The sequence below is a fragment of the Chanodichthys erythropterus genome, chromosome 10, assembly GCF_024489055.1.
Source record: "Chanodichthys erythropterus isolate Z2021 chromosome 10, ASM2448905v1, whole genome shotgun sequence".
Classification (NCBI taxonomy): domain Eukaryota; kingdom Metazoa; phylum Chordata; class Actinopteri; order Cypriniformes; family Xenocyprididae; genus Chanodichthys; species Chanodichthys erythropterus.
Genome location: NC_090230.1, coordinates 25,954,989 through 25,981,151, shown reverse-complemented (window position 1 = coordinate 25,981,151; position 26,163 = coordinate 25,954,989). Strand labels below are relative to the sequence as shown.

The 26,163-nt window shown below is 37.6% G+C and overlaps 1 protein-coding gene and 2 long non-coding RNA genes across 5 annotated transcripts; 1 reads left to right on the top strand and 2 right to left on the bottom strand.

The window, feature by feature from the left end:
• Positions 1 to 3,911: 3,911 nt before the first annotated feature.
• On the bottom strand, positions 3,912 to 8,568 carry LOC137028064 (uncharacterized). The gene is made up of 3 exons (XR_010896151.1): positions 4,965 to 8,568; positions 4,471 to 4,766; positions 3,912 to 4,204 (listed from the first exon to the last, which is right to left on the bottom strand). It is a non-coding gene; the product is annotated as an uncharacterized lncRNA (long non-coding RNA).
• Positions 8,569 to 8,697: 129 nt separating this feature from the next.
• On the top strand, positions 8,698 to 12,462 carry LOC137029287 (uncharacterized). Its single transcript, XR_010896274.1, has 3 exons — positions 8,698 to 8,833; positions 10,445 to 10,726; positions 12,358 to 12,462. It is a non-coding gene; the product is annotated as an uncharacterized lncRNA (long non-coding RNA).
• Positions 12,463 to 16,072: 3,610 nt separating this feature from the next.
• Positions 16,073 to 24,739, bottom strand: LOC137028062 (carcinoembryonic antigen-related cell adhesion molecule 5-like). Of its 3 annotated transcripts, XM_067396778.1 has the most exons (9): positions 24,605 to 24,739; positions 23,589 to 23,912; positions 23,037 to 23,330; positions 22,571 to 22,870; positions 22,093 to 22,386; positions 21,567 to 21,854; positions 17,138 to 17,419; positions 16,840 to 16,896; positions 16,073 to 16,353 (listed from the first exon to the last, which is right to left on the bottom strand). In XM_067396778.1, the coding sequence occupies exons 1-9, from the start codon at positions 24,651 to 24,653 to the stop codon at positions 16,346 to 16,348; spliced, it is 1,896 nt and encodes a 631-aa protein (XP_067252879.1). In that variant the 5' UTR covers positions 24,654 to 24,739; the 3' UTR covers positions 16,073 to 16,345. The 3 variants fall into 3 exon arrangements, 2 of the variants coding, with proteins under 2 accessions (XP_067252879.1, XP_067252880.1); XR_010896150.1 differs by lacking the exons at positions 16,073 to 16,353; positions 16,840 to 16,896 and adding an exon at positions 18,643 to 18,816 and having other exon boundaries at positions 17,283 to 17,419; XM_067396779.1 differs by lacking the exons at positions 16,073 to 16,353; positions 16,840 to 16,896; positions 17,138 to 17,419 and adding an exon at positions 18,824 to 19,737.
• Positions 24,740 to 26,163: the final 1,424 nt, after the last annotated feature.

Here is a 26,163-nt window from a genome sequence, read left to right as displayed (position 1 = left end):
TTCTCGCTAAATTGCTCCCAAATGTAAGATTGTTGTCTATCATAATAGTATAAGTACCCCTTAGTTCTAAAATACTTACAGTATAAATAATTTGTTATTTTCCTGGTTGTTACTCCTTTATTCCCAAGACTTTACATATTGTTCCCCTATACTTACACGTACTTACTTTACAGGTACACTTTATTTATCGAAATTTACGCTGTAAATTTGTTGTAATTATGCAGTACTTCCGTGCTGTAGTCTAAAGCGTTACCAAATTGTTCAATAATCTCTGAAGTTGATTTAAGCTCCACACAACACAGAAAACACTTCAGACAAGAATCACATCAGACTGAAACTAATGCTGCTGTTTGAGCTTCAGTGTTTTTATAGAACCAACATTTAGAAAAAGAAACAGTGAATCTGATGCAGAAAGAACTGAAATCATAAAAACACATTTAAACTCACCAACCAGACGCCACAAACACAAACAGAAGAAAACAGGTTGAAACATCTTCACCGCTTTCAGTCCACAAATATGAAAATACAAACTCTTCAGAACCTCTTTAGCAATAAAATGACAGATGAGCTGATGCGATACTGCTGTAGTAAAGTGTTGTGAAAAAAACACCAAATCTTTGTGTTATTACGTGACTGCCTAGCTCTTTCTTTTACATCCTCTTATCATTGTCATTTTTAGCTCCGGTAGGCCACAACTTCCTTTAGAGCAGTGGTCTCAAACTGCCGGCCCACGGGCCATTTACGGCCCACCCTCCCCTTCCACCCAGCCCACAACTGATCTAAAAAATAAAACATAATCCGGCCCGCTAAATTTCTATTATTATTATTACTATTATCATTATTATTATTATTATTATTATTCTCTCGATGTCTCGTTGTTGCAGTACAGAGGGGATCGGAGACACAGGTAAAGGTTAATGATGTTTATTGAAACAACCAGAGCAGTGCAGGTGAGTGTGGGTGACTGGAACACTGATAGTTGTTTCTTCTAGGATTCTTGGATGGAGGATAATCTTGGGAGCTGAAGACACACAGAGACACTCACGGAAGACAGGAGAACACGGAGGATCTAGGAGACACACTGGAGACAGGTAAGAAGTCGCTTAAGGAGTCCGTAAGGTAAACATTCAGGTAAGCAGGGCTTGACATTAACTTTTTTGCTCACCAGCCAATGTGGCTAGTGGTTTTCCAAAGTTACTAGCCACTCAGCATTTTCACTGGCCACAATTTTGCTGTGGGGAAATTACATTTTATATGATTAAAGTTGACTCTGGCATGCTTAAATTACTTGAATTTGAGTCATTTTACTTGATTTACAAGATTTAAAACCCTTTCAAACTTACAAATGCAGATTGACCACCCAAATCAAGACTATACATGAGGTATACAGTTATTTTTGTTAGGCTATATAAAAAGAACAAAGAAGCAAATTACAAATAGTAATTAAAAAAAAAAATTCAGATACATATGTTTATTTAGCATACACGTATACATATATTTAACATTTTTTGATGTTTGATTAACATTAATGACAGAGGGGTATTTATTTGGGGGCTGGACGTCATATACTGACACATATCCAGTTTTTACCCACCTGTTTACGTCCACTTAGCCGTAAGCCATAGCCGACTGCATTCACGCGAGATACACGATGCATTTTGACATCTGTGTGTGCGTGTATTCAGGTGCAAGGAGAACTGAATCGCGCGCGAGCGCTTCTGTTGTGTCATTTAGCGCGATTCCGCCTATCCCACCTTCATAACCGCAAGTTAATCGATAAAGAATTGTGACTGAATTGTAATTTTGTGATACGACAAGCTTGGCTATACTTTTCATTTGGCTGTAGGCTGAAAATATATTCAACCCGCCAAAGTGGCTAGTGGGAGTGGCTGTCGTACCCGCCACAGCTGAAATCTACCTGCATTTGGCGGGTGTTAATGTCAAGCCCTGCAGGTAAGTATGCGTTAACGAGACCGGACAATGACTGTGTGGCTGTGAGTGTCTTTTCTATTGCTGCTGATTGGGATGGTGATGAGTGTCAGGTGTGCGTGATCAGAACTGAGAGAGTGCGTCGTGATTGGGTGAGTGATGAGCCTGGCGTGTCTGTGACACTCATACCATATTCAAAAGAAAGACATGATTCTATTAAGAAGAAAAAAAAAAGCGCGCAGGCAGATTTGACGAGAGCTGGTTCAGGGTTTTCGTAGTTTTTGTTGTTTGGCTGTGCGAATGAAATATGTTTTTTCCAAACCAAAAAGGAAAGTGGATGAAAAACACAGACAGTTTCAAGAACTGTCTTTTTGTGGGTTTTTAATGGAAACGCTACCTGTCTGATATGCAAAGAAAAAGTCGCCATTCTAAGAGGCCGTTCACAGATATCGCATCACATAAGCGGCCATGCCACTTTCTCCTTCTTTCCAAAGTGCTTGCGCTACCGTGGCGACTGTCGTTGCTATGCAACCATGAACCGCACTCTCCACAATGAGGAAGTTTCAGCAACAGAATAATTGATTTCTAGACCTTGCATTAGCTTTACTAGGCTACTAGATATATTTAAGGAGATGAGAAATAAGAACCCGCCCTGTACAGCTATGATCAGCTGAGCTTTCGATGTCGGTAAAGCCGAGTTCAGACTGCACGATTTTAGTCCCGATTTTGGCTCGCCGACAGGTTTTGAGAAATTGTTGACAAATGCCCGAAATCACAAGCAAATCAGAGCTCGTTCACGTGAGTGACAATCACGCAGTGTGAATGAGAAAGACGCGATCTGAGAGAATTGCAGACGAGTCGTCGACGCCCCAGAGATATTTGGCATGCTAAATATCTGGACCTGTCGGCGATTCAAAATCCTGCTGCGTAAAGTGTTCTGACTGAAAACTACATCGGCGATGACCGACAGCCAATGAGAGAGCGAGATACAGAGCAGCGGGGAGTTCGGGGAGGAGTTATAGACCAAGATATCAGCAATCATGGCTTCGTTTCAGAAAATGGCTTCGTTTCGCTGCGGCATAGGCACACCTGGAAAAACGAGCGCGTCGCACCACACGCTTCTATTATGAGCGCGCTTGCCTAATTTTCAGTAAAACCACTTGCACAAGTCACGAGCGTCGATTTAAATCACTGAAACGCGTCCAATGCTACCAGCATCTATGGCAAATGTGGCTCAGTTGTGTGAGCAGAAGCGCCACCAGGTGTCTGGCAAGAAATATAATAATGTAAAAATTTATGCAGGGATTGTATTTGTTCAGTGCAATATTTTGATGATATTTAAGCTAAAGTCAAGGGAAAATATTTGCACTAACTGTTAAAAACTAATACTGTATGTAACAATGATAGAGATACTTCTGTTTATATTTTTTGTTAAGTATGACAAAAATATTTTTAGTAATGAAAGAAATAATGCAAAAGTAAATTTTCAGAAATATTGCGCTTTCTTGTGGTTGAATGTTAAAATGGCCCTCCTATGAGGTGTCAATCACAGCAGCGGGCCCCAGCCAATTTGAGTTTGAGACCCCTGCTTTAGATCATTGTTAGAAATCCAGTTACCACTTTCACAAAACTTTCTCTGATATTCTGTGTCTCTCTGACATGATATCATGGGAAGAGAATGAAACACTCATACACACACAGTCCATACATGGATGGTATGTAGATCATGTTTTGCTGTAGAACCTTATCGACACTGCTCCTATAGTGCAGAGGTGCCCAAACTAGGGCCCGTGGTAACCTTTGGTTTGGCCTGCCATGACATTTATGAGAAGAGGAGGGGAAATGTTTTGCTTGATTCAAGGTTTTCTAGCATCATACTTGAGCGATTCAATCATATATTGGTTAAAATTTTACCTAAAGGAATCGTGTTGTTCCTTGACCCAAAAGATGATCATAATCTCCACCCTTACATAACACTTTCCAGCAAGAGACTGGTTTATTATTTCTCTTTTCTGTTCGACTGACTTTCTTCACCCTTGACAAAAGCAACAAAGATTACGTGATCAATGAATGAAGAGAAACCCTTTCAAGAAGGATTTTCGAAGAGTTCACATCTGGTACAATCATGTTCCTGATGTGTGAATATGAGCTTGATCTCGTTCAGCTCTTCTGGATCTGATGTCATAAACCAGAATAATGACAGTAGCCACGCCCACCAGAGCAGAGAGGACCAATCGGATCACAGCTTCAGTAGGACCACAACAGTAGACAGAGTCTGAGGAATAAAAGCATCAAACTGAGATCAGTTTGAACAAGAACATTGTGAAGAGTTTCTGCTGATGACAGGAACAGGCTGAAAACATCAGAGAATAGAGATAAATATGAGCGAATCTAATGAACAATCTTATCTTCATTTCATTGTGTTGAGTGTGTTTATTTGGTCTGTCATTTCAGTCTATAAAATTATTTAACAAAAGAATATGTAAATTGTTAATAAATTCAGAATATATTCAATGGACAGGATAAATGAGCTCTACTCACCAGAGACAGAAACACTGAATGCTTTTGATGAGAGTTTTCTTTTATATATCCCAAGTCTATAATCTCCAGCATGTTCAGTTGTGATGTTAGTGATGGTCAGAGATCCAGTTTGATTGTCCAGCTTCAGTCTGTCTCTGAATCTCCCATCAAGAACATCATTATATACAGGGATATGATTGATTTCACTCTATTGATTTCAGCTATTACAATGTATTCAAACCTCCACTGAATCACATGTATTTCAGTAAGATCAGAGTTTAGAGTGACTGAATCTCCCTCCATCACTGATATTTCAACTGTCTCATCAAACAGAGAACAAACAGAAACAGGTTCAACACAGATTGAAACAGTCATTTACAAAAGTACATGTTTTGAAATGTAAATTTGAAATGAATATCATCATTAAACAACTGAAGCAAAATGGAGTTTGGATTAATAATTGTGTCTTCATTCGGATTAAAATATAAAACAGGTGAAACTGATATTTAACTCACCAATGACATCGAGAAAGAGTCTCTTTCTCATACGGTTGATCTCTAGTTTATAATCTCCAGCATGTTTCATTGTGATGTTTGTGATGGTCAGAGATCCAGTTTGATTGTCCAGTTTCAGTCTGTCTCTGAATCTCCCATCAAGAACATCATCATATACAGTAATGCTGTCGGCCGTTACATTGATTTCAGCTATTAAAGTGTCTTCAACTCCAAACCTCCACTGAATCTGACCATAGTCCTTCATTTCAGTAAGATCAGAGTGTAGTGTGACTGAATCTTCTTCTATCACATGTTTCCTTTCATATCCATACCCACCTAAAGAACAGATTTTTTCACAGGTTAAAGCTTTATAATCACTTGATGCTTGATGAAGAATCACAGACAAGGCTTAAGCTAGTCTATAGTCTAAAATGCATATTTGAACTGTTTTAACTGAAAGTAACATTAATGACAGATCTTAAAATGTCAGCGCCATTGTTTTGCACCAGTAATGTTTTTAGGTTTTTTTTTGGGTCAAAGAACAACACAATTCCTTTAGGTAAAATTTTAACCAATATATGATTGAATCTCTCAAGTATGATGCTAGAAAACCTTGAATCAAGCAAAACATTTCCCCCCCTCTTCTCATAAATGTCATGGCAGGCCAAACCAAAGGTTACCACGGGCCCTAGTTTGGGCACCTCTGCACTATAGGAGCAGTGTCGATAAGGTTCTACAGCAAAACATGATCTACATACCATCCATGTATGGACTGTGTGTGTATGAGTGTTTCATTCTCTTCCCATGATAGACACAGAATATCAGAGGAAGCATTATTTCTCATTTACTTTCATTACTAAAAATATTTTTGTCTTAACAAAAAATATAAACACAAGTATCTCTATCATTGTTACATACAGTATTAGTTTTTAACAGTTAGTGCAAATATTTTCCCTTTAAATATCATCAAAATATTGCACTGAACAACACTTTACTGAACAAATACAATCCCTGCCTACATTTTTACACTATTATATTTCTTGCCAGACACCTGGTGGCGCTTCTGCTCACACAACTGAGCCACATTTGCCAAAGATGCTGGTAGCATTGGACGCGTTTTAGTGATCTGAATTTGCCTCTGAATAGCGCTGGCTCCGTGGGCGTGGCCGCATTAGTGGATAATGAGCTGAATCACGGACTTCTGACATGGCTCTCTTTTCATACAGATTACATAAACACAGAATTTTTGTTTTCGATTTGACTTACACAATTTAAAACCTGACATTTCAATGTTTTTTTAGACGTAAGTCAAATTTCTTTGTGATTAGTATTCACTAAGTTACAGTTCATCTTCTGAGAACTATCAGATTGGACTTTGTTCAGAGGGAGACAAGAGATCATGCATCATGTTAGTTTTCTTTATTTTACAAAAAGCACAACATTTTGATTTTACTCTGAGTGTATACAAATAAAAGAAGATATTCCACAGATTAAAATGGTGTATAACTCTTAATTGTATGTGTAACATTGACAGAGTATTTTGAGTCTCTTTCACACTGGTAAGAAAAAAAACGCGGTTGTATCACCGGCGTGACCGCCGACCCGAGGGAGTTAACCAGTTTTTCTGGGTGTATGGATTTCCAGGCGACATTGTCACAGACCGGGGGCCACAGTTCACATCATGGGTATGGAAAGCTTTTTGTCATCAGTTTAATATCAATGTCAGCTTAATGTCTGGCTATCACCCTCAGGCTAATGGTCAAGTGGAGAGAGTAAACCAAGAAATTGGATGCTACTTACGCTCCTATTGTAGTCGTGAACAGCACCAATGGAGCACCTTCCTGCCATGAGTATGCCCAGAACTCCCTTACACATTCATCCACAGGACTAACCCCTTTTCAGTGTGTTCTGGGTTACCAACCACCACTGTTCCCTTGGTCGGTAGAACCTTCAGAGGTGCCAGTGGTGGATGACTGGATTAAGAGGAGTGAGAGGGTATGGGACAGCGCCCATGTCCGGCTACAATGAGCCATCAGGAGATAGAAGTTTCAGGCGGACCGCAGAAGGCCTCCCCATCCTAATTACCAACCTGGCCAGATGACTACAAAGCAGGAAGCTCAGTCCAAGGTACGTAGGTCCTTTTTAAGATACAAAGAAAAATCAACCCAGTGACCTATAGACTAGAGCTTCCTGCTGATTATCGTATATCTCCTTCCTTCCATGTGTCCCTCCTGAAACCTGCACACCCTGCACCGGAGACTGTAACCACTGAATCTACGCCGCCTCCACCATTGGAGATCGAGGGTTCTCCAGCCTATCTTGTCCGGGAGAACCTAAATTCCCGAAGGAGGGCTAATTGGTTACATTACCTTGTGGATTGGGAGGGATACGGTCCTGAAGAGAGATCCTGGGTAGCAGCCTCAGACATTCTAGACCCCTCACTCATCAGTGACTTCCACCAGGATCATCCAGATTGACCGGCACCCAGACCAAGGGGACAGCCCAGGAGAAGAACATCTAGAGGTGTTCCTAGAGGGGGGAAATCTGTAACAGCCCACAAACAGTTCATCCCTCCAGAAGAGGGAGCCGTCACCTGAGTTTTAGTGGTTCTTGCTATTTTCCTGTTTGTAGCCTTATATACCATGTGCTTCTCTGAATACCTTGCAAAGTATAGCATGTTAACTCTGCCTTACCAAGCGTTTAATCTTATCTCTGCCTATTTCATGTGTCTTGACCGTTTAGCCTGTTTTTGGGTTTACCCTTTTGCGGGTTCCCAGCAAAATCGGTGCACTATTTCCTCCAGAGAGTGGGCCTGGAGTCTAAACAACTGAAGAAAGCCACCAGGGACATTGCTGCAGCAGCCGAGTCCAGTTCAAGATGGCTGTGGCTGAAGAGAGCCCACAGTTGGAACCCTTCTGCAGGTGAAGACTAGCCACTCAGGCGAGGAGTTCAGGTTAAGGGGAGAAACACCAGAGACCCTGAGATCCCTGCTGACGATGCGGAAGGGTTTCAACAATGTGGATGCTCCAGGAACACCACCTCAGGAGTAGATCTGCATCATCATAGTTAGCATAGTTCTTACAGGTACAACTTGTGGCAAAGCATCTCTGATGTTTACTTCACCATATATATATATATATATATATATATATATATATATATATATATATAAATTATTTTTTTTTTTTACAGTGCATTCAATAAAAGTCACTTTTGAGAAAGACTTGAGAAAGAAATGCATAACATGTATAAGTTCAATTCAGTGAAATGCCTCCAAACCAAAGTTTTACTTTTTTTTTTATATATATATTTAGTACTGGCAGCTGGCCTGTAACAGTGAATGTTAACCCTTTCTGATTAAATTAACCAGTAATTTATTAGATGGTACAAGAACAGAAGCAACAGAAGACATAAAAACTCACCATCTAGACCCACAAACACAAACAGAACAAAACTAATCTGAGAAATATTTTCTTCAATGATTTCAGTCCACAAATATGAAAAGACTCTTCAAAACTGCTTCAGAAATAAAATGACAGACGAGCTGATGTGAAGCTGCTCTGTAGTGAAGTGAATCTACTGTCAGTTAAAATAACTGCCTATTTATTCAGTGTTAATGCATGTGACCGTCTAATTCTTATTTTTGTTGTTTAATTCACACTCTGAACATTGTCACTTTGAGCTCCAGTAGGCGTCAACTTCCTGTAAGTCAATGGTGTGACTTTCAACAGAAATAAACTGACCAATAAAGTGTTAAAAACATCTTAAAGCAACAGTTTGTTCTTGTCATGAGATCCTGAGTGTTTGTTTGCGTCAAGATATTTATTAATATTTCTCCGATTGTCTTCGTCAGAAAGAAGAAAGTCATATACACCTAGGATGGCTTGAGGGTGAGTAAAGCTTGGGCTAATTTTCATTTGAAAGTGAACTAATCCTTTAATGCATGAGACCATCTAGCTTTTTTTCTTGATTAATTCACACTCTGAACATTGACAGCAGGCCTCAACTTCCAGTAAGTCAATGGTGTGACTTTCAACAGAAATAAACTGACACATAAAGTGTTAAAATGTCTTAAAGCAACAGTTTAATCTTGTCATGAGATCCTGTGAGTTTCTGCTCTCTCCTGTAACTGTCTTCAGGACATTTGCTGTCTCAATAGTTTCTCCTCTCAGACTGATTTCAGAGTTTCTCTAATGGCTTTATGGAGCAGGAACAGATCACCTGCTATAACTGTGTGTATGAAAGTCTTCTCTGATGTATAATGCTCTAAACGCTCACTTTGTTCAGAGTGAACACTGCATTAGTGAGACAGGCACACGAAACACTGTGAAATTCACTGTGAGACTGTGAAACAAACTGTCACAAGTTTTAGACAAGCTGCTAAAGACTGACTTCAAAGATGACAAAGATAATCAGTTACGAGATGCTGTTTTGAGCAAATTCGATATTAGGTGAGCAAATTAAGCAATAATACAAGGCCGGTGCCACTGTTTTCAGTAAGTTTGATCTGAAAGTCATGATCAGCTGGAGCTTTCAGCAGTCCAGAGGAATCACACCATTTGCTGTAAGTAATGTTACAAAAGAGAGTGACGTCATTCAGAGAGCAAAATCATCATGAAGTCACATCAGCTCTCACAGGTATTGATGGAGTGAGAATATCTCTGAAGATATAATATTGGCTTCAAAAAATCAAACAGAACTAGTGGCGTCAGTGACAGAAGATACTGATCAAATCACTCCTGATAACATGATTCAGGGTGAGACACTAGATGGAGCTGTTGATCCTCAGATGAGACACAGAAACAAATCACACTAGAGATTTAAAGACTTTATTGTTGCCTGATGGAGGAAATGGAGCACTGATGTGTTGTTCATGTGTTCTCAAAGTATATTATAATGTGTCCCAAATCAGTGTTTGCTCAGATTAAAGGAGAATTTAGGGGAAAGGGAGGATATTTATTTATTATTGTGGATAGACAAACACAAAGAAAACCAATGAGCTTAATTATAATGCAAACATTTACAAATGTTTTAAATATGATGAGCTTCATATGTGTCACACTGCTGAAATTGTTAATATATATATATATAAAGTGTGTATTCATCCAGGAGTCGCTCGACATGAAGCAAAACATGGAGAGACTCATGAACCTCTGAGTGAGAAAACTTTATTGATAAAAGCAAGCAAATACATAATATAAAAAATTAAACAGATAATACATAAATGAAATATACAGCAGCAGTAGTAAAGTGAGATCTGTGTCTATTAATTTGTTTTGATTCTAAAAAAAAAAAAAAAAAATTAAAGCTGTTCAAATCATAAAAATCTGACACTGAAAGAGAGAAGCTCAAATAATCATCAGTATTTTTACAAGAAAAACACTAGAAGAATCTTTAAAGTTCAGCGTTCTGCTTTAGATTTCAATACTTCCTGGAAAAGATGAACATAAAGCCATAAATCAATACATCTCACAAATGCATATGCAAAATCTCATCAACAGGATGTGTGAATATGAGCTTGATCTCATTCAGCTCTTCTGGATCTGATGTCATAAACCAGAAGAATGACAGTAGCCACGCCCACCAGAGCAGAGAGGACCAATCGGATCACAGCTTCAGTAGGACCACAACAGTGGACAGAGTCTAAGGAATAAAAACATCAAACTGACATCAGATCAGTCAATAAACTCTAATAAAAAAAAATCTGAAAGACAAGACTGTCTATGGTCTACTCACTGTAGACAGAAACTCTGAAAGCTTTTGATGACAGTTTTGCTCCAATTGTGAGTAGCACATAATCTCCAGCATATTCAGTTGTGATGTTTGTGATGGTCAGAGATCCAGTTTGATTGTCCAGTTTCAGTCTGTCTCTGAATCTCCCATCAAGAACATCATCATTTACAGTGATTTTGTCGACCAGTACATTGATTTCAGCTATTAAAGTGTCTTCAAACCTCCACTGAATCACTTCAACATCCTTCATTTCAGTAAGATCAGAGTTTAGAGTGACTGAATCTCCCTCCTTCACTGAAATTTCAACTGTATCAAACACACACATGGAGAACAAACAGAAACAGGTTCAACACAGACTTTTAAATATCTTTGATTGTTCACAAAAGTAAAACGTTTTAAATTTAAATTTGACATGAATAATATCCAAAAACAACAAGTAAAAGAAGCAAAACTGTGTGGATTAATATTGTATCTGGTAGGTAAAAAATAAAATGGTGAAACAAGTATTTCACTCACCATGGACAGCGAGAATGAAAATGATGCTCATATGGTTGATGAGTTGATAAACTCCATCATGTTCAGTTGTGATGTTTGTGATGGTCAGAGATCCAGATTGATTGTCCAGCTTCAGTCTGTCTCTGAATCTCCCATCAAGAACATCATCATATACAGTGAATCTGTCGACCGTTACATTGATTTCAGCTATTAAAGTGTTTTCAATCCAAAACCACCACTGAATCACATCATCATCCATTTTTTCAGTAAGATTAGAGTTCAGAGTGACTGAATCTCCCTCCTTCACAAACACTGACTCCACTTCATCATCACCAAACACACCTGAAGAACCGAGTTTGTTACAGATTAAAGCCGTAAATAACGGTTTGTTGGTTAAAAAAAAAAAAAAAAACTACATGGTACCAGAACAGAAACAACTGAAGCTGTAAAAACACATTTAAACTCACCATCCAGACGACACAAACACAAACTGAGCAAAAGTAATTTGAGAAACATTTTCTTCATCGGTTCACTGAAAAGCTCACGATAGTAACTCTTAAAATGTCCGTAAAAAGATTGATCTGAACCATGACTGAACTGTGATATTTATCTTGTTGTGTTTGAATCCTCCTCCAACCTCAGTTTCCGTTCACACGTTCATCTCTTTTAATATATAAATATAAAAAAATAAAAAAAAGCTTTTGCTGATCTTATATTTTCAAATGAATTCTGGCCCTGAATGAAAACTAATAAAGGAAGAGTGAAATATTGGATTAGATATCTGTATCTACTGATGTGTTATTAGTGTTGTGTGCTGTCAATCATATTTGACCTTGGATCCGCTTTATTTCTGAGTAAAGTTGTTCTGTGTGGAGTGGAAGATTGTGAGCTTCTTATTAACAGGAGAGAAAATGAAGAAAAGCTTCAGCCACAAACATCGAGCAGAAGCTGTTTATCCACCGACAGATCAAACCAGACACACTGATGGTTTAAAAATGATAAATTACAGTTATTAATTTGTTGTAGCAACACATGCAAAATGATAAGTCAGAATTGATGGAAACATACAGTAACCTGTAAATATATTTGTTCATTTAGAAATTTGCATTTGTTTACCTGTGATTTAGTCTTGGGGAAAAATTAATGAGAAATTCTTCATAATTAGATCTCTGTCTTTTGATTGCAGACATTGGTACTTCAGCAAATCTGGGAAAAATAACTCTTGTGAAACTCAAATTGAAGCACATGTGATTTCACCTTGGTCTTCTGGAGAAACTGAGAAGTGTAGAGGCTGGATTCAGTGCCGATCCTCCCTATATGCAAGTTGGATAGGGCCTTCGAACCACCAGGGCACAGGTGTGACTTAGGCCACGATAAATTGTATTGGAGGGGTCCGAAAACCAGTCAGGATCTGGTGTGACCACCATTTGCCTCATGCAGTGCAACACATCTCCTTCGAATAGAGTTGAGCAGGTTGTTGATTGTGGCCTGTGGGATGTTGGTCCACTCCTCTTCAATGGCTGTGCGAAGTTGCTGGATATTGGCAGGAACTGGAACATGTCCGGTGAGTTTGCTGGCCATGCAAGAACTGGGATGTTTTCAGCTTCCAGGAATTGTGTACAGATCCTTGCAACATGGGGCCGTGCATTATCATGCCGCAACATGAGGTGATGGTCGTGGATGAATGGCACAACAATGGGCCTCAGGACCTCATCACGGTATTCAAAATGCCATCAATAAAATGCACCTGTGTTCGTTGTCCATAACATATGCCTGCCCATACCATAACCCTGGGCCACTCGATCCACAACATTGACATCAGCAAACCGCTCACCCACACAACGCCATACACGGCGTCTGCCCTGTCAGTGAAAACCGTGATTCATGGGTGAAGAGAGCACCTCTCCAAAGTGCCAGACGGCATCGAATGTGAGCATTTGCCCACTCAAGTCAGTTACAACGACGAACTGCAGTCAGGCCGAGACCCCGATGAGGACGACGAGCATGCAGATGAGCTTCCCTGAGACGGTTTCTGACAGTTTGTGCAATAATTCTTTGGTTATGCAGACCGATTGTTGCAGCAGCTGTCCGGGTGGCTCAGACGATCTTGGAGGTGAAGATGCTGGATGTGGAGGTCCTGGGCTGGTGTGGTTACACGTGGTCTGTGGTTGTGAGGCCGGTTGGATGTACTGCCAAATTGTCTGAAAGCCTTTGGAGATGGCTTATGGTAGAGAAATGTACATTCAATTCATGGGCAACAGCTCTGGTGGACATTCCCTGCAGTCAGCTTGCAAACTGTATGCTCCCTCAAAACTTGCGACATCTGTGGCATTGTGCTGTGTGATAAAACTGCACATTTTAGAGTGGCCTTTTATTGTGGCCAGCCTAGGGCACACCTGTTTAATAATCATGCTGTCTAATCAATCAGCATCTTGATATGCCACACCTGTGAGGTGGATGGATAATCTCAGCAAAGCAGAAGTGCTCACTAATGCTGCGTTCACACCGAACGCGCCTGGAGCGTCAAATTCGCGCCAGACGCATCTAGTTGGACGCTTGAACATTTTGAAGTCAGACGCGCGTAAAATTCGCTCATTTCGCGCGTCTAAACAAAGTGTGTTCAGACGCGAATTCGCGTCATGGGAGGGGCTTTCATCTCTTTCTGCACAGATCCTCTGAATAAACACAATCTCATCAGTTGTAAACCTGTAGCGGCAATTAAACACTGTTATGCCGGCAGACTTTTGCTAGCTAGAAGGTGGGCTAGTATCAACGGCTAAAATCATGCAAAAAGTTTTACAACTAACCAGATTGTCCGATTTCTTCGCTTATTCTCTTCCAGGCAAGGTCCTATTTATTCCTGTCTTGATAAAAATATAATGACACATCACAGAGCTCAGGTTGGCCACACACAGCGACATCTTTGTTCTGGTCTCACCACTGATCACATCATAAACACGTTACTACCAAAGCAGAGTCCCTGATTGGTTAACGCGCCGCGAATTTACGCCAAAGTTCAGATTTTTCAACTCGGGCGTTTGGGCGTCAGCCGCATGAACACTCAATTTGCGCCGCACCATTCACGCGTCAACGGCCGATTTGCACCACGCTAGAAGCTTGATTCGCGCCGCAGGACACCTAGACGCGCGTTTACATTGACTTAACATGTAAATCAGACGCCCCAGATGCGTTCGGTGTGAACGCAGCATAACACAGATTTAGACAGATTTGTGAACAATATTTAAGAGAAATAGACCTTTTGTGTACGTAGAAAAAAGCTTAGCTCTTTGAGTTCAGCTCATGAAAAATGGGGGCAAAAACAAGCGTTACATTTATAATTTTGTTCAGTGTTAAATCATTGCAAAAATGGGGACAGCGCCAGTGATGGAATTTAGCAAGTGGAAAAGAGGGTGCTGTGGGTAAGTTGCATGTTCTGACCGGTCTGGGAATTATCAGTTAAAAGTGTTCAAAACACAAACATAACTGCTTTATTGTGAATTTACATAGCAATGATCATGTTGTGAATCTCTTGAATTGTGTTTGACATTGAATGTGTTATTTCATGTTCAGTTATTTTGACTTTGTATTACGATTGTTATTTTGCTTTTTATGTAGGATTGATTTATTCCCCTACTACGATCTCCTTATATCCACTTTTTGTGTCTCCATTGTGCAGGTGTGTTGTAAAATGTGTTGTTTTGATGTGTTTAATTGATTAATAATTTGTTTGACTTGAAATGTACATGTTCACCACTAGATGGGGATGTTTTCCTAAACATTGAGTTTGAACTTTTGCTTATATTAATTATAATTGTCAAACTGCAAAAATGTACCACTATACAATCACAAAGCTAAAGGATTTCATTCATATACATAAAAAAAAAGAAAAAAGGAGAAGAGAACTGTTTTAAATAAACAGTTTGTCTCAGATTAAAGCTTTAAAGACCATCACAAGGTTCATTAAAGCAGTAAATTACTTTCTCTTTGTGTGTTGCTGCAGCAATATTCATAAGTCAGAGTCAATGAAACATACAGTATCCTGTAAATGCAATTGTTCATTTAGAGAAACTTGCATTTAGTTTCCTGAGAGATTTAATCTTGGGGAAAAATTAATGAGTCTTTTGTTTTTTTCTTCTGAAGAATCTGAGAAGTGTAGAGGCTTGGATCAGTGTTTCCTGAAGTTATGATTCAGGATCTTTTATATTTAAAATGTGACGGTAACAAGGACTGGAAAAACTACACAGAACATTCAACATTTTACTGCACAAACGTCTCCATCGAGACAAAAAGCATGTGAAGCGTCGAGCGCCTCCTGCTGGATGAACCGTCGAGAGGAGAAACATTCAGACTGGGATGACGAGCTTCCACACTTATTAGCACTTAAATACACTTGTAACACTATTTGTGTGATATTACCTTCGCATTAAAACACAAAAACTAGTAAACACTGCAGCGTGAGTGTTTACAGCTGCTGAGGGAGTGACGGTAAATTTGACTTCTTTCTCTCTATCATGACTGCCGTAATCAATCTCGATTTAATCTTTTGGAAAGTCATGGAAACGCGATCATGGATTTTGCCTTTTGCTGTTTTATCATATGAAAATACAAAAATAATACCTGCTGACTGTATAGTCTCCCGCTCACCGCTGTAGAAGTTTAGCGATCTGTGACGAGCTTCCGATAAAACCGGAAATGAGATAACGAACACAGATTTTAAAAAAGTCGATAAACATTAATTATTTTTTACTTTTTTTTTTTTTTTTCAAATTTAATAGTAAATTAAAAAAATCTGAAAAAAAAGAATAATGAGCTTAACAATATTAAAATATACAGAGTATTCTTTCAGAAGGCTCTCGACATAATACATGTAATAAAACACGGAGAGACTCTTGAACATCAGAGTGAGAAAACTTTATTGATAAAAGGCAAGCAGAGACATGGAGAAAAAAAGCTTGTTATACTAAATATTTAAAGCAGTCATTGATAATCTACAGTATTTATCATACAGTATCACAATAAACTCATTAAAGATCAATTAGAGGAAATATATATGACAAATCAACAAACCAAATTATAGTTGTAAAGACAGATGCAGTTGTTCATTAGTGAGAAACAGAATCACAGAGTTTGATCATTGTTCTGATCTGAAACACGTGTACGTCTCCTCCGTCACCTCAGATTCCTGTCAGACAAACACAAACACAAAAGGAGAAAAATAAACGTAATGTTACAGATGCAAAACCTGATTCATGAAATATAATACAGACAGAAATTCATCATGATGACTGATCATGAACTGGACTTGAACATTCTCAATGAGCAAACTGAGTATTATGGGATATGAATCATCAGTGAGTATTATGGGATATGAATCAGTGAGTAATATGGGATATGAGTTATCAGTGAGTTTTATGGGATATAAATCATTGGTGAGTATTATGGGATATAAATCATCAGTGAGTATTATGGGATATGAGACTGTTTCTTGCATTGAATGATTGTTGTGTGTTTGAGTAGCCTATAATGGAGTCTCTGTGTCTTCTATTACAAAACTCTAAAACTCAAGACCAACAAGAGTGACTGTGGAAACCTTAATACATGTTCAACAACTCAATATACTGCACACTGCCAAATATGTTCAGCAAGTTTGTGAGTTAGAGAGCAGAACCTGAAGGAGAACCTGCAGAAGGAACTGAAGGAATCTGTGAGTCTGACGTTGTAGAGGCTAAAAAGAGACAGAAATCAGAGTGAATGAGTCAGTCTGATCTACAGCAAAAGACAGAGATCAGATCAATACACAAATTTATACTGTCAGAGAGGAGAATGACCAAGACTATTTGAAAAGATTAGTGTTAAAAGTATGTGTTCTTATATGAATGAGTGGTTTGTTTGTTTTATACTTATTAAATAAAAAAAAATTTGTAAAATATACAAGAAACAATCACTATTGTGTAATCGTGACTCACCATAGACAGTAACATTGTATCTGTATATGATGTCTCTGCTGTCTCTGGTGATTTGTAATGTATAAAGTCCAGAGTCTTCAGTTCTGACGTTTATGAGGGTCAGAGATCTAGTTTGAGGATCCACCTTCATAGAATCTCTTTTTAACTCCTCAAAAACATCATGTGGAGTGAATTCACTGGGTGATTTCTGAGGAAACCTCCACTCGATCATATCACCTTTCTGTATTTCAGTACCAGATTCTAGAGTGACTGAATCGCCCTCCATCACCGACACTGACTTCACTGCATCATCACCAAACACACATGGAGAACAAACACAAGAGTTTAAAAATAACTAAAGTAAACAGTCTGAAATTTCTATACAACAAAACACACACAACAGAAGCAAACTGGAGTTTTTGCAAATTAATATTTTCATATTTGTGGTGATTTTGAATAAATCAATAAAATGATTTGAGTTCCACACAACATCAAACTAATCCAGCTGCTGTTTGAGCTTCAGTGTTTTTATAGAACCAACATTTAGAAAAACTGTAGAAAAATAATCAAATTGACCAGAAATCAGGTAAAAGTCATATATGGATGCTGTTCACTCTTGAGTTCATGAAATGGTCCTTCGGTGAACCATTGAAATGTTAAATAATGTCAAAACAGTTATGGCATGTGACAAAGTTTACTTGTTTACTTAAAGGTGCCCTAGAACATGCTTTCACAAGATGTAATATAAGTCCAAGGTGTCTCCTGAATGTGTCGGTGAAATTTCAGCTCAAAATACCCCATAGATTTTTTTAAATGAATTTTTGTAACTGCCTATTTTAAAGCATCATTAAATATGCACCGATTTAGTGCGCGGCCCCTTTAAATCCTCGCACAATCCTTTACAAATGTATCTTTACCAAATGTTCGCCATGTATACTGCATGCATGCATCGGATCATGTGAGTATCGTATTTATTTGGATGTTTACATTTGGTTATGAATGAGTTTGATGGTGCTCCGTGGCTAACGGCTAATGCTACACTGTTGGAGAGATTTATAAAGAATGAAGTTGTGTTTATGAATTATACAGACTGCAAGTGTTTAAAAATGAAAATAGTGACGGCTCTTGTCTCCGTGAATACAGTAAGAAACAATGGTAACTTTAACCACATTTAACAGTACATTAGCAACATGCTAACGAAACATTTAGAAAGACAATTTACAAATATCACTAAAAATATCATGAGATCATGGATCATGTAAGTTATTATTGCTCCATCTGCCATTTTTTCAAAGATCCAGACCTTAATACTGGCTGCCCTTGTCTAATGCCTTGAACATGGGCTGGCATATGCAAATATTGGGGGCGTACACCAGTACACCACGTAACAGTGAGTGTTATGTTGAGATTCGCCTGTTCTTCAGAGGTCTTTTAAACAAATGAGATTTATATAAGGAGGAAACAATGGAGTTTGAGACTCACTGTATGTCATTTCCATGTACTGAATTCTTGTGATTTAAATTTACCTTGGTATAGTTGAATAACATGTCTTTGGAAGTTTCATATGCGCTCCAAATCACTGGTTCGAAGCAACTGATTTCAAAGCTTCACGAAGCGTGTTTCGAAAGCGCCCGTCACTACTGGAAGGATTTTGCAATTTGAGAAAATGAAACAACTAAAGCCACACAGCCTGAAATAAACTGAAGATAAAAGAAGACAATAAATCTCTCAAGATCTCAGCAGAAGCTCTTTTTGAGAATTAACAGAGGTTTAGATGTTGATGTTTTATTGAAGTGTTTGGTCACCATTCTGGTGATCAGTGTTTCATGTAGTTGGGCAGTTTGACTCTTGGCTTTTTGTGTGAGTTTGTGCTCTTTGTAACAGTGTTTACCAAAACACATAATTTGTTGAAAAAAACAGAAACAAAGATGATCAGGAGATTATCATCATCATAAAGCAAAATCATATACTAATTGTACTCCTGACCAAAAGTGTATATTCCTAGTTTCGATCATTGCTTGCTATCTGTGTCATCATACACAATAAGACCCCGTCTAGAGGATTCTTCATGCCTGCTGAAAGATTCTCCAAATAACTGAACCACAACCCCTACAGACCTTATTCAGAGCAGCGCCATGACAGGGATGAAAGTGAGGCTGTGAAGCTGTGAAGGAGAGACTGGTTTTCAATGGCATGAGCTGTAAAAGTAGTATAAAGCTCCATAATTACTTATAATTTTTCATCTGGAGTTTGTCTACTGAAACTTTTTGGAAAGATATTTTTGCAGTATTTTGTCAGCAGAACAATTAAAAAACATTAAATACACTCTAAGACTAAATGTGTAGAAAAATCACACATGTGTAACACTCTAGTTTAAACATTTGGTGTCAATATTGCATAAAATGTGTTGGAAAAATTAAGTTGTTTTACACATATTATGTGAAGTTTTAAAATGAACACAACCTGTGTGTTTGTTCACAGCATCAACACAATCTGTGCAGCCAAGAACAGCTGTAATGTGTTAATATTACACAATTATACATCTGTGTGTTCATTTCAGAGGTGAAGACCAGACCTCCAAAACCAACACCTTTCAAGACGAGATGAGGATGAGACCAGACCTTCAAGAGACCAAAACAAGACCATTCAGTGAAAGATAATTCATTAATCGTCTGATTATTGAACATTAGTGATGAGCACCTGATGTTAAAAATCAATCAATTTTCAAGTCACCCCAATGGAGATCAGTGTTTGCTTTAGTTGGACTCTTGACCCTTGACTTTTTAATATTAGATTTTGTTTAGGCTGTTGTAACCAACACCACCTGATCATCGTTTCTCTTTGCTTCTCTGGATGTTATTACTTAGTTACAGCAGCCCAAACAAAAATCTAATATTAAAGGATTAATCCACTTTTAAATAAACTTTTCCTGATAATTTACTCACCCCCATGTCATCCAAGATGTCCATGTCTTTCTTTCTTCAGTCGAAAAGAAATTAAGGTTTTTGATGAAAACATTCCAGGATTATTCTCTTTATAGTGGACTTGAATGGGCACCAAATGGTTGAAGGTCAAAATTTGTTTCACTGCAGCTTCAAATTGTTCTACATGATCCCAGATGAGAGATAAGGGTCTTATCTAGTGAAACCATCGCTCATTTTCTGAAAGTTCCAGCAGTGTATACGCTGCTAAGTGTATTACTGCCCTCCTCGGGTCAAAGTTAACTAATTTTTATATGCAATATGCTAGTTCAATAGTATATAACAATTAGATCAAACTTTGGCCTGTGGAGGGCAGTAATACACTTAGCGGTTTCTACACTGCTGGAATTCAAATAGAGAAGAAGAAGAAGAGAGCTAGTTCAAGATGATCATTTCTGGTTAAAACTTATATAATTTTCAATTTTTTTCAGAAAATGAGTAATGGTTTCACTAGATGAGACCCTTACTTCTCATCTGGGATCATGTAGAATAATTTGAAGCTGCGTATGGGCTCCATTGAAGTCCACTATGAGGAGAAAAATCCTAGAATGTTTTCATCAAAAACCTTAATTTCTTTTCGACTGAAGAAAGAAAGACATGTACATTTTGGATGACATGGGGGGAGTAAATTACCAGGAAAAGTTTATTTAAAAGTGGAGTAATCCTTTAAAAAGTCAAGGGTCAATAGAACTACTAAAGAAAACACCGATCTCCATGATGGTGATATTAAATATAGATTGTCTCCTTTCGTGATTCTCATTAACAGATCACCTTCCTGACACAGTTACTGTGTCAAAATTAACACAAGCATTGTCCCAAAACACAAGCACTGATGTGTAAGTGATGTTTTTTGACTGGACTTGACAAAGAGACCATTGCAAATTTGATCTTCATGTTCATTGATCTTCAATGATTCTGCCTGTTAACAGTAAGTGTTAATCACTACTGCTTGATTAATGTCTTAATTATCTCATTAACCTCCCTCTTGAATGGTCTAGGTCTTGGTCTTGGAGGGTCTGGTCGTGACTACACCTCTGGTTATCCTTCCTGACACATTTACTGTGGTAAAATCATTGACTCAATGAATGTGTCAGAATTAACACAACAAGAGTTGTCCCTAAACTCACACACTGATGTGAAAGCATTTAACACAGTTTGAGTCCGTTTTAACACATCCTTTCTAAGAGTGTAATAATACAACCCATTGAAGAGATGTATGTCTATTCCTCGCTTTCATTCCTGTTAAAAATCACAGATGGTGTTGATGTCAATAAGGTCTGTAGGTTGGCACATGTGAATCAAGAGAGCGTAATATATGAGAGACATGAAAGTCACGCCTAACCCGAATGTGTGGACATAAATACAGCTATAGACAATGATGTATATCAGAAAATATGTAGCAACTGACCAATCAGAATCAAGTATTCCAGAAAGTTGGGTAATAAACATTAATATCAGCACTGCCGTACCTGCACATGTGTGACAGAGGTGAGTGATGTCCAGATGTTGAGTCTGGTTGCTGATGGGATTGTTCAGCACACAGCTGTAGGTGTTTTTATCCTGATATTCCACCTCCAGAGGTAGAGAGAGACTGATGCTGAGATCAGACACACTGATGCTGGACAATAAACTGTTTCCTTTGTACCAGGAGAGAGTCACATGACTCACATTCCCAGCTGAACACACCAATGAACATGATGATGATGATGAAGAACATTGTGAAGAGTTACTGCTGATGACAGGAACAGGCAGACAAGCTGAAAAACATCAGAGAATAAAGAGAAATGAGGATGATTGAAGATATTCAAGAAACATTGAGAGGAACAAGATGATCAAAAGTAGAAGATTTAGAAACAATTTAATAGAAAGTTAAATATAAACCTGCTGTTAATGTAAAGGTAATTAGTAATTTTAACAAATTAGTCATGATAAAATACTTATTTTGATTTAGGTACTAGTAATAAATAAAACATGTGAAACTGATATTTAACTCACCGTAGACAGTGAGATGAATAAAAGAAGGCCTCATTAAAAAGTTTATCAGTAGTTTATAACTTCCATCATGTTTCATTGTGATGTTTGTGATGGTCAGAGATCCAGTTTGATTGTCCAGTTTCAGTCTGTCTCTGAATCTCCCATCAAGAACATCATCATATACAGTGAATCTGTCAAATCGTTTACTGATTTCAGCTATTAAAGTGTTTTCAAAGCTCCACTGAATCACATCATCATTCTTCATTTCAGTAAGATCAGAGTTTAGAGTGACTGAATCTCCCTCCGTCACTGACACTGAATCACACACAGAACAAACAGAAACAGGGTTTGTCACATATAAACAGATTATGCTTTATTGAATTAAATAAAATTAAATTAAAATTTAAAAGATAATAAAACAAACAAAAATAAACAAAATGGTGTATGATTTATTTCAATTTTGTCCTTAAAAAACAGGTGTAAACATTTTTAAACTCACCAATGACAGTGAGAAAGAAACTCTTGATCACACTGTTGATCTGTTGTAGATAAACTCCAGCATGTTCAGTTCTGGTGTTTGTGATGGTCAGAGATCCAGTTTGTTTGTTCAGTTTCAGTCTGTCTCTGAATCTCCCATCAAGAACATCATCATATACAGTGAATCTGTCGGCCTCTTTATTGATTTCAGCTATTAAAGTGTTTCCTCGTCTCCACCAAATCAGATCATCATCCTTCATTTCAGTAAGATCAGAGTTTAGAGTGACTGAATCTCCCTCCTTCACTGATATTTTAACTGAATCTTCAAACACACACATGGAGAACAAACAAAAACAGGTTCAACACAGATTAAAACAGAAAAGTAAATGTTTTGCAATTTAAATTTGAAATGAATATCATCATTAAACAACAGAAGCAAAATGGAGTTTGGATTAATAATTGAAACTTTGTGCTGATATTTAACTCACCAATGACACTGAGAATAAAATACTTTCGTTGACTATTGATCTTTAGTTGATATTCTCCATCATGTTCAGTTGTGGTGTTTGTGATGGTCAGAGATCCAGTTTGATTGTCCAGCTTCAGTCTGTCTCTGAATCTCCCATCAAGAACATCATCATATACAGTGATTCTGTTGGGCCATTTACTGATTTCAGCTATTAAAGTGTCTTCATTTTCAAACCTCCACTGAATCACATCATAATCCTTAATTTCAGTAAAACCAGAGCTTATAGTGACTGAATCTCCCTTGTTTACTGACACTGAATCACAGAACAAACAGAAACAGGGTTTGTCACAGATAAGCAGAGGATCAAACAAGACTAATTAAACAGACACAGCTGGGACAAATGAACTCAAATTAGGATAACCATCGGAACAAACAGGTGGTGGGAAAACTAAGAACAAAGAAGAACATGTGACTAAGGATAAAACAAACTCAAAACCAAACACAACCCTGACAGTATGATTTGATTTCACTTTTGTCATTAAAAAACAGGTGTAAACATTTTATAACTCACCAATGACAATGAGATAGAAATCAATGCTCATACTGTTGATCAGTAGTTGATAAACTCCAGCATGTTCAATTGTGGTGTTTGTGATGGTCAGAGATCCAGTTTGATTGTCCAGTTTCAGTCTGTCTCTGAATCTCCCATTAAGAACATCATCATATACAGTGAATCTGTCGGCCGTTACATTGATTTCAGCTATTAAAGTTTTTCCATATCCAAATCTCCACTGAATCACATCATCATCCTTCATTTCACTACGACGAGAGTTTAGAGTGACTGAATCTCCTTTGTTTACTGACATTGACCAGAGAAGATCACTACCAAACACACCTAAAGAACAGAGTTTTTCACAGATTAAAGCTTTAAAATCACTTGATGTTGGTTTGATGAAGCTTCAATAAAATTCTTTGAATCATTAAAATGTAAAGTGAATTAAGTTTTGCGACAGTACAAAGACAAAATATGCTGAATAAAAGGACAAATAGTTAAACAGATATTAATATAGATCAATAACTATATTAAAAAGAGACTTTAACCTCAAGTGAGAGTGTTATCTCACAGTTCAGTTATTTGGTAACACTTTATTTTGATGGTCCCTTTGAACATTCTGTTAACTATAAGTAAATTTGCAGCTACATCTCAACTAACTGTCATTAGAGTATTAGTAGACTGTCTGATTAACATCAGCTAACACTTTATTGTGATCGTCTCCCAACAGACATTAAACTGACTATAAGTCACTTTGTAAGTACAAGTCAGCTTATTCTAACCCTAACTCTACCAGTCTACTAATACTTTACTATCGCTCTAATGAGAGTCAGAAAACATGTAGGTGAAATGTTACTTATAGTCAACAGAAAGTGTTAAATGGACCATCAAAATAAAATGAAATTATTTCTATATGAGAATAACAGTGAATTTTTATAATCTCTGACTAATTTCACCAGTTAAATTACAGTTACATGTATTATTAAAATAGATTAGAACAGAAACAACTGAAGCCATAAAACATTAAAACTCACCAACCAGACGCTGTAAACACAAACAGATCAAAACTAATTTGAGAAACATTTTCTTCTTCAGTTAAAAAAAAAGTCCACAATAGTAACTCTTAAAATATCTGATCAGACTGATCTACAACACAACTGAACTGTGATATTTATCTGGCTGTGTGTAAATACACCCCTGACGTCCATCACAGTTTACACTTCAGTCCTCCTTTACATCATGAAAATCAACAAGCTTTTGCTGATCTTACATTTTCAAATGAATTCTGGCACTGAATGAAAACAGGAACAAAGTTCAGGCGATCAGCAAACAGGTTGTCTGAAGCAAGGTAAAACACACAAGCAGTGAACAAAGTTTAGGTCAAAGCCTGTGTAAATCAAGCAGAAATAAACAGGCCTGGTAATGTGTCTCTTTCCACACTAGAGTTTTCAAGTTTTTTCCAACGTCTGAAAATGCTAAAATTATAGCATGTGTAAAATGAAATAAAAGCTCGCTGAGATTATCTGGTACCCAGGTCACACTCAAAATCATCATACCATGTATGATCGAATATGCAGATCATGTTTTGCTGTAGGATCTTGCTCTGCTGTAGGATCTATTTACAGACGCCACTCCTTCTAGTGGTTTTTGCAAGCTACACAGCAAAATCCCCAGAGTTAAATCAACTAGTACATATGATTGAACATTATTGATGAACACCTGCTGTTAACAAGCAGAAACACAGAAGAAAAGACAAACACAAGAAGTACAACTGACTTCAGCCACAGCCTTCAATCAACTGAACATAAAAGACATCAAATCTCTCAATATCTGGGCCCATATTTATCAAGCCTCTGAGAATTACTTACAAGAACACTGCTAACACTGCTTAGAGATGATTCACGACACATTGTGGTCCCACAAACAGGATTTTGGATGACAACATAGGGATGGACCAATCACTGAATAGATTTCCTTATTTAAGTATGCGCGACGCTCTTATTGATTTTTCAGTGTTTGCCGTCTCGTTATCTGAGGACATGAACACAAATATATCCAAGGTTGCTCTGAGACAACGCTTAATGAGCATTTCATCATTTTATTTGAGAAAAACCATTGTCAAATACACTGAAACTCAAGAGCTCTTCACTACATCCCGTCAAAATAAAAGACCGGATTTGAACTCAAAGTTTTTTAACTCGAAACTGAAATTTATTATGATTGTTAAATAGAATGTACTTTTCAAAACAATAATAAAAAAAAGTTAATTTCATTTACACCATTTTTGATAATATTTGTATTAAAAAATAAAAGCCAGAAGAATTGTTTGTCACAAAATCAAAATTCCATTTTAATCATAATATATATGATTAATCATTTATATTTATGCATTTGGCAGACGCTTTTTTCCAAAGCGACTTACATTGCATTCAAGGTACACATTTTACATGAATGATAAAACATTTTACAAGGTACACATCATAATATGTGTGGGTTTGTTTTACACACGACACTCTAACTGCCCTGACCGCGTATGCCTTTTCCATAGTAGAATCAAAATGATTGAAAAACAATGGGATTGATGATTATTTTA